The sequence below is a fragment of the Leguminivora glycinivorella genome, chromosome 21 (genome assembly GCF_023078275.1).
Source record: "Leguminivora glycinivorella isolate SPB_JAAS2020 chromosome 21, LegGlyc_1.1, whole genome shotgun sequence".
NCBI classification, from domain to species: domain Eukaryota; kingdom Metazoa; phylum Arthropoda; class Insecta; order Lepidoptera; family Tortricidae; genus Leguminivora; species Leguminivora glycinivorella.
Genome location: NC_062991.1, coordinates 1,677,411 through 1,685,840, shown reverse-complemented (window position 1 = coordinate 1,685,840; position 8,430 = coordinate 1,677,411). Strand labels below are relative to the sequence as shown.

The following is an 8,430-nucleotide window of genomic DNA, read 5'->3' as shown; positions in this document are numbered from 1 at the left end:
ATTTTATTTCGAAAATATGTCCTATATTAATCATTGCTTATTTCACAGCTTGCGACGAGATCAATAAATAAATGGAAAAGGAGCAAGTTGTTTTAATTTAATAGCATGTTTATTTTAACCTATTTCATTTAGACGGTAAAAGGGTGCACCCTAGGCTAAGCTAGATTAAGTGTAGAATATAATAATTATTATGTAATTATTTTAACGAAACTTAATTATAAATTATTTTTTGTTATGTTGGCCATGTTGTATTTTATACAGTTGTTGCAGGATGGTTGTTTACTTGTGGTTTACTTACTTACTGTGATTACTTATCTGTGATCTCAAGAGTACGTTCGGATTCGATCATTTATTTGCAGTGACAAATAAACCAACCAGGAAAATTATTTTTATAAGACAAACAACAATTAGTAATTCTTATTAAGCAGATAATACACATAAATTGTAATAATACAGGTGTATTTCGCGTGTCGATTGGATTTACTATTTTGTGACAGTCAAGGAGTCTTGCGAACGCGATCAGGAATCGGAACGCACCATTGCACTGCTCTGCTCTGTGGCGAGTATCATCGAAGTTGAAAGGAAAAAAATCAGAACTTTCGCGGTATTCAAAGTTGCAAATGCAAAGTGAAGTGAGTTTAGCGAGAAGAAAGTGTCTTATTTAGTGTATTAAGAGATATCTCAACGCCCTGAGATTTGCGATTCCAGTTTGGCAAAGGGAATTATTCTCAAAGCGAGTTGCAGCAACATTTCAGGTACGGGTAAACATGTAAGGTGCTTGGCTCAGCCGCCATGACGCACCCGGCGACCAAGTTTGGCTTTATTTTCTGCAAATACGAGTTTTAAGTGTAATGAAGTAATTATGGTATTCTATGTACATTGCAGCTGCACCAAAGTAGGGAATATACCCGGCCAAATTGGAAATACTTAGTTCACGATTCGTGGGCATTCTCGGTCCGCCGCCCGGGACAAGGGAGTAAAAAGTTTACTCGTACAACAAAACGACTGACCGGGTGAGTTTGTTGCCGATGATCTATGTATTTTATCGAAAACATTTGACATAAAAACATCAAAGGATTGCGTCGAAGAAAGCAAATGGATGTACGGCAGTGCCTCCGCCAAGAAGTATAACTACCTACTTTTAAAATTTTATTGAAAATATAAACTTGATATAGACTAATAATTATTTATAAATGAAACTGTAGTGTAGTGCAATTAGCCAATTGTTTTAATTATTTTCAGCCGTCACCATGGCAAGCTTATACAGCCGAGTAAAGTTGCGCCATGAGCGACTAACAAAAGTTACTGCGGACTCCGAAGCCCTCTTGCAACAACTTCAGGCTAATGGAGCCGTTAGTGAAGACCAGTTCACAGGACTCCATATAAAATTACGACAGTGCTTGGACAGCTTCGAAAGAGAGATCTTTCAGTACCTAAGGGTTGTACCGGAGGCGGACATAGTTGGCATGACCGAGGACCAGCTCAAGGCCGAAGACATATTGACAGACCTAGAAACGGCATGCCAACTCAACAAAAGGCGAAATGAGTCAGTCAACAAGTCGAAGTTGCCAGAACTGAGCCTGCCTTCCTTCTCCGGTGACCACTTAAAGTGGTGCGAATTTTGGGACCGATTTGTTGCTAACGTGGATCAGAGAAATTTACAGGAATCTGAAAAGCTTATGTACCTCCTGAGCTGCCTGAAAGATTCAGCGTTAGAGACCGTATCCGGATTAGCTGCAACCAACGCAAACTATTCTGTTGCCGTTGAAACCCTAAAGAAACGGTACGGCTCAACACACACCCTCATTGATGCTCATTATTCAGCCCTTAACAGCCTCCGGAAGGCAGATTCTACTAGCGCGAGTTGCCGGAGCGTGCTGGATAATATAGAGCACAACATCCGTGTGTTAGAAAAGCTCGGAGAGCCGATTGGAGGGAACCATCTGAGATCCCTGGTATTATCAAAGTTTCCAGAGAAGGTCATCCACGAACATCATCTAATAGGAGGAGGTACTGATTTGTCAGCCATACGAAGTAGCTTAGACAGGATTATAACAGCTATGGAGAAATCCGCCTCTTCTGTGGGTGACACTGAGTTCATTGCCGTACCAGGTACTACGACTGAAGCACTGCAAGTCCGTACTGAAGTCAGACCATCAAGTAGCCGTAAACGAAAACATCCAGGAAACACTGGTGCACAACCTCCGAAGAAGGCACTAAGATCATGCTTGTTCTGCCAGGGGAAAGGACATGCAAGCAGGGACTGCCGTAAATACACCACAGTAGAAGCCAGGCAAAAACAAGTGAAGGGAAGGTGCTTGCACTGCCTCCGACGCAATCATGCAGCATCATCCTGCAAACGCAATATTGCTTGCTTCCGCTGTAAAGGAGATCACTGTTATGTATATGACATTAGTGGGTAGCTCGGAAAGCTACAAGTACCGACGTATTTATCAATAAACCCAATGACAGTCCAAATCGGTGTTTCATTGCTCGAACATATCATTGGCGACGGGATCGGTATTTTTGTGTTAAAAAACCCATTTATTTTTGTTTTTTTTTGCGTGAGTACAATGCCTATCGGAAGTGTGGAGTGTTTTCGTGCCGGATCAGACTGGGATGCTTACGTGCGACGGGTTAAGCAATTTATAGCGTTAAACGCGATCGAAGACAAGTTACACGTGGCGTCACTAGTAACGTTAGTCGGTGCGGAGTGCTATGAGCTTATGTGTGATTTGTGTGCACCTTCTAAACCTGAGGACAAAACATTCGACGAATTAGTTAAGTTGGTACGGGAGCATTTGGAACCCGAGAGATCGGAAATAGCGGAACGACATATTTTCCGTCAGAGAAAGCAGCTACACGGGGAAAGCATACGTGAATACCTACAGAATTTAAAACACCTGGCCAAAACGTGTAACTTCGGGACGGGTCTCGAGGTCAACATTCGCGATCAATTCGTGTCGGGGCTGCTGAGCGAGGAGATGAGGTCGAGGCTATTTGCCGTGCGGGCTATCGACTACAAGCGTGCAGTAGAGCTCGCCTTAGCGTTGGAGGCGGCAGAGAAGCACGCTTCGGTGAGCACTTCGGCGGGCGCGTCGACATCGGCGTCGGCGCCGCCGGACGACGGCCTGCATCGCGTGGGCGCGGCGCGGCGGCGCAGCGCGGGCCCGGCGGCGGCGGCGACGGCCGCGCCGCGGGCGCCGTGTGCGCGCTGTGGCAAGACCGGTCACGCGGAGGGCAGGTGTCGCTACAAACATTTTTCATGCGACGCGTGCGGTGAAAAAGGTCATTTAAAAGTGATGTGCAGAAAGGAGGTATCTAAAAAGTCAGCAAAAGGTCAGTACTTTTTACATGATTCAGATTCGAACGATAGTGATTGCCATTTTTATAAAATCGAAAGTGATTCCGATGCGAATGATAGTGATTGCAATTTTTATAAGATGGACAGCGAGGTAGACATTCGTGACGGTCCTTATTATGTAACACTAACTGTGCAGAAAATACGGTGCAAATTTGAAGTTGACACGGGCAGCAGAATTTCGGCTATATCTAAAGATTACTATGATAGATATTTTTCCCATTTGCCATTCCAAAATAAAATGTTACGTTTTAATTCATATAACGGGGGCCCTATTGAGACTTTAGGATATGTGGAGGTGGAAGTTAGATATGGTGACAATGGAGATACTCTTAAGTTATATGTTATCGAAAAGGGTGGTCCTCCCCTAATGGGCCGTACCTGGATTAGACGATTAAAGTTAAGGGCTAGCGATTGTATGAATTATAAAGGTGAGGACTCGATGGCAGAAACTCTTAAGCAAGAGTTTCCAGAAGTGTTCGCTGGGGGTTTAGGCACGTTCAAGTCGCGTCTGCAGCTCCGCCTTAAGGACGACACGCCGGTGTTCGTTAAGGCGCGGCCGCTACCGCTGGCGCTCCGCGAGCGCGTAGAACAGGAGCTCGATCGTCTGCAGCGGGAGGGAGTCATTTATAAAGTTGAAAGATCTGAATATGGCACCCCCATTGTACCTGTTGTAAAAGCTAGTGGTGCCATACGTATCTGTGGTGACTATAAAATAACAATAAATCCTCGATTAAAAGATTTCCATTACCCGCTGCCGCGGATCGAGGACCTGTTCGCCTTGTTAGGTGGGGGCGAACAATATACAAAACTGGACCTGTCTAATGCCTTTCAGCAGTGTGTTCTGGAGGAGGAGTCACAGCCGATGACGGCCATAACCACTCACGTCGGAACATTTATATACAAACGTGTCCCGTTCGGAATAAAGTGTATTCCAGAAAACTTTCAAAAAATCATGGAGGAGACGTTGAGTGGTTTGCCGTCGACGGCCGTGTTCGCCGACGATATCTGTGTAACGGGGAAAGACAGGGCGACGCACATGTCTAACTTAAGAGCGGTTTTACAAAGATTAAAAGAGAACGGTTTACGAATAAATTTTGCCAAATGTCAATTTTTTAAAGAAAGTGTTAACTACCTAGGCTATAGAATTGATAAGTATGGTTTACACACTGATGAACGAAAAATTGCTGCCATTGTTAATGCCCCGGCACCCTCCAATGTAACTCAACTTAAAAGTTTTATGGGACTTGTTAATTTTTATGCAAAATTCTGTGCTAATATGAGCGACATTTTGAAACCCATGTATAGTCTTTTAAAAAAAAATGTTAAATGGAATTGGGACGAATTATGTGAGAACGCTTTTAAAAAAATTAAAAGGGTTTTAAGCAGCGCCCCAGTGTTAGCGCACTATAATCCATCGCTGCCGCTAATCCTTTCGGTGGACAGCAGCCCTTACGGTCTGGGCGCGGTCCTGACTCAAAAGGGCGCGGACGGCGTGGAGCGACCGCTGTGTTGCGCCTCGCGCACACTGAACGCCGCCGAGTGCAACTACTCGCAGCTAGACAAGGAGGCGCTAGCGATCGTATTTGGGGTCACTAAGCACCACCAGTATGTGTACGGACGCAAGTTCACATTGCGGACGGACCACAGGGCACTCAGCTACATATTCGGCAAGAACAAAGGGTTACCGGTGACTGCGGCTAGCCGCTTGCAGCGTTACGCGGTAAAGCTGGCTGCGTATGATTTTAATATAGAATTTATCCGATCAGAGCGGAACTGTTACGCTGACGCTCTTTCTCGTCTTCCTTTGATTATTCAGAATAAGCAAGGTATGAAAGATGAGGGATGTAGCTATTTAAATTATGTAGAAGGGGATTTTCCGCTCAGTTTTAAGGAAGTTAAAAGTGAGCTGGCGAAAGATTCCGTTTTGAGCAAAATTTACGGTTACGTTATGTTCGGTTGGCCAAATAATAGCAATGACTCAGAAAAACCTTATTTTAATCGTAAAGATTCTCTTAACATTGACCAGGGCTGTTTAATATGGGGATATCGTGTAGTAATTCCTACAACTTTACGAGCTGCGGTTTTGAACGAATTACACGGTGGCCACCCTGGCATTGTAAAGATGAAACAGATCGCGCGAAATTACGTTTGGTGGGATACCGTGGACGCGGACATCGAGCGGGTGGCGGAGCAGTGCGCCGCGTGCCGCGCGCAGCGCCCTGCGCCGGCGCCCGCGCCGCTGCACTCGTGGCCGTGGCCAGCCACACCCTGGACGAGATTAAACTTAGATTTTCTAGGTCCTTTTAATAATGTGTACTATTTAGTAATAATCGACGCTCATTCTAAGTGGATAGAAGTCGAAAAAATTAAAACTGGGTCTGCTGCTATAGTAATAGATTGTTTACGAACATTGTTCGCACGTTTTGGCTTACCGAGACAAGTAGTCACAGACAACGGGCCACCGTTTTCGTCTGCCGAATTCGGGTCTTATCTGAAGCGTAACGGAATCCGACACACCTTAGTAGCCCCTTATCATCCTTCTAGTAATGGAGCGGCTGAGAACGCAGTACGCACGATTAAGCGAGTGTTGAAGAAAGCCGTTATCGAGAACGAGAAGTACGTCACGGCTCTCAGTAGATTTTTGTTCATGTACAGAAATACTGAACACAGCACTACAAAAAAAGAACCGGCAGTGGCACTTCTAGGGCGGAGGCTGCGCGGTCGCCTCGACCTGCTGCGGCCCGACACCGCGGACGTGGTGCACAGCGCGCAGAGGGCCAGCGAGCAGCGCAGCGAGGGCCGCACGCTGCGTCAAGCCGAACCGGGGGCGGAGGTGCTGGTGCGGGACTACGCGCGCGGCGCACACAAGTGGGCCGAAGGCCAGGTGCTCGCGCGAGAAGGGCCCGTTTCTTATGTTGTGCGAACCAGTGACGGCCGGACACATAAGCGACACGTCGATCAACTACACTTCAGAAAATCGAGATTTACCCTTAGTGACATAGACGCTAAGGCACCTAATATATCACCCGGCTCCGACCAACCAGCGGACAAAACCCAGGTAGACATATCTGATTTCACGGGGTTACCCGCTGGCGATAAGGATCAAAATGACGGGGAAGGTGGAACTGGTGGAAGCGAGGACGAGTATAGAACTCCCCCCGGGACCCCGGCTAAACACGACGAACGTCTGCGCCGGAAAGCTGCTGTCCGTTGTTTAGAAAGATTAAAGCAAATGTAACCAATCGAAATAATTCGTCCTTTTCCCCATTACACCTTATGTTTATACCAATCATGTATGTTATTCATAATATTGTTTCGTTTTTAATTTAGGCATATTAGTTTGTATTCTTATGTAATTTCATAGGATACTTAAAACTGTTTCATCGTAGTGAACATCGACCTTATTGTCTCACAGAAAAGGTCTAAAATTGTAATATCTTCCTGGTATCGAGTACTATAGTTTAAGAATTAGGTAGTTTTGTTTAATTTAGAGGAGAACAGTGTTATGTATATGACATTAGTGGGTAGCTCGGAAAGCTACAAGTACCGACGTATTTATCAATAAACCCAATGACAGTCCAAATCGGTGTTTCATTGCTCGAACATATCAATCACCTGATCTTATTCTGTCCCAACCCAGCTCCCGTTGGTGAGAAAAGTGACATTTTAGATGATGATGCTATTAAATCCTTGTGTGCCACATCTCATAAAAATACCTTTTTACAGACCGCAGTGGCAACCCTTCAAAACCCGCTAACTAGGAAGGCCATCAGAGGAAGAGTCTTTTTGGATAGTGGAAGCCAACGTAGTTATATTACCCGAGCGACTGCAAAAAGGTTAAACCTGCCAACCAATGAAAAGGATCTTCTGCTCATTTTCACCTTTGGAGCCTCTGAACCTCAGCAGACGTCATCCCCTTCAACTACAGTCAGCATACAGACAAAACGTGATATCACCAAACAGTTTACTGTGAATGTAGTACCCAGAATAACAGACAGAGTACCAGTGACGTCGTTTGAGTATCCTGGTGTTGACATTGTTGCTGATGATGGTACAGTTGGAGAGGGGTTGATGTACTCATCGGGAACGACTACTTTGGAGCGATCCTCACAGGAGGAAAAATACAGGTTTCAGAAGATTTTTGGTTATTGGATACTGATTTTGGGTGGGTGCCTTCAGGAAAACTTACTATCGAAGAGAAAAGCGAAGCCCTCTCGGTAGTCACATATTGTCAGTGTCATACCCCTAACTGCCCGTATTTCAATGAGCCAGACTTGCCCCTAAGAAACATAGATGTCAGATTCTTATGGTCGTTAGAGAACCTAGGGATTACGGACTCACCTAAAGCTACGAGGCAAGAAGAAGCAGTTCGTCACTTCAATGAGACTGTCCAATATCAAGAAGGCCGGTACTTAGTCAAGTGGCCCTGGATCGAATACCCACCAGATCTGCCATCAAACTTTGGTTTGGCCTTGGGTCGATTGAAAAGTATCCTGAAAAGGCTGGACTTGCCATTGGTCAATGAGTATGATTCTATACTGAAAGGACAACTTGACCTAGGGATCATTGAGGTTGTAGCGAGAGGACCAGACCTGGACAGAGACCACCCAGTCCACTACCTCGCTCATCATATGGTCAAACAAGATGGCAAGGGTAGAATAGTGTATGACGCTAGTGCCAAAGTTACTGGACAGAAAAGCCTAAATGAGTGCCTTTACAGTGGACCTTCTATGTTGGAAGACCTTACTGCATTACTACTGAAGTTCCGAACAAAGAGGTATGGCATACTGGCTGATGTTGAGAAGGCGTTCCTACAAGTGGCACTTCAAGAGGATGATCGTGATGTTACAAGGTTCCTCTGGTTAAAGGACACAACCAAGGAAGCTACCGAAGATAACCTGCTATATCTGAGGTTCTGCAGGGTACCCTTTGGAGTCGTCGCGAGTCCGTTTTTGCTGACAGCCACGATCCGTCACTACATAAGCACGACAAACAAGGCTTTGCTGGAAAAGGTTGCTGACAAATGCTATGTAGACAATCTAGTGACGGGAGCTGATGACCTGCAG

The 8,430-nt window shown here is 45.4% G+C and overlaps 3 protein-coding genes across 3 annotated transcripts; all 3 read left to right on the top strand.

The window, feature by feature from the left end:
* Positions 1 to 470: 470 nt before the first annotated feature.
* On the top strand, positions 471 to 2,272 carry LOC125237298. The gene is made up of 3 exons (XM_048144287.1): positions 471 to 755; positions 886 to 2,112; positions 2,241 to 2,272. Exons 2-3 carry the CDS (start codon positions 1,251 to 1,253, stop codon positions 2,270 to 2,272), a joined length of 894 nt encoding a protein of 297 aa, XP_048000244.1. The 5' UTR covers positions 471 to 755; positions 886 to 1,250.
* A 301-nt stretch (positions 2,273 to 2,573) lies between these two features.
* LOC125237297 lies at positions 2,574 to 5,400 on the top strand. Its single transcript, XM_048144286.1, has 4 exons — positions 2,574 to 3,339; positions 3,793 to 4,056; positions 4,759 to 5,044; positions 5,391 to 5,400. The coding sequence occupies exons 1-4, from the start codon at positions 2,574 to 2,576 to the stop codon at positions 5,398 to 5,400; spliced, it is 1,326 nt and encodes a 441-aa protein (XP_048000243.1).
* Positions 5,401 to 5,486: 86 nt separating this feature from the next.
* Positions 5,487 to 6,602, top strand: LOC125237295 (uncharacterized protein K02A2.6-like). The gene has a single exon (XM_048144285.1). The coding sequence runs from the start codon at positions 5,487 to 5,489 to the stop codon at positions 6,600 to 6,602; it is 1,116 nt and encodes a 371-aa protein (XP_048000242.1).
* The last annotated feature ends 1,828 nt before the right edge of the window (positions 6,603 to 8,430 follow it).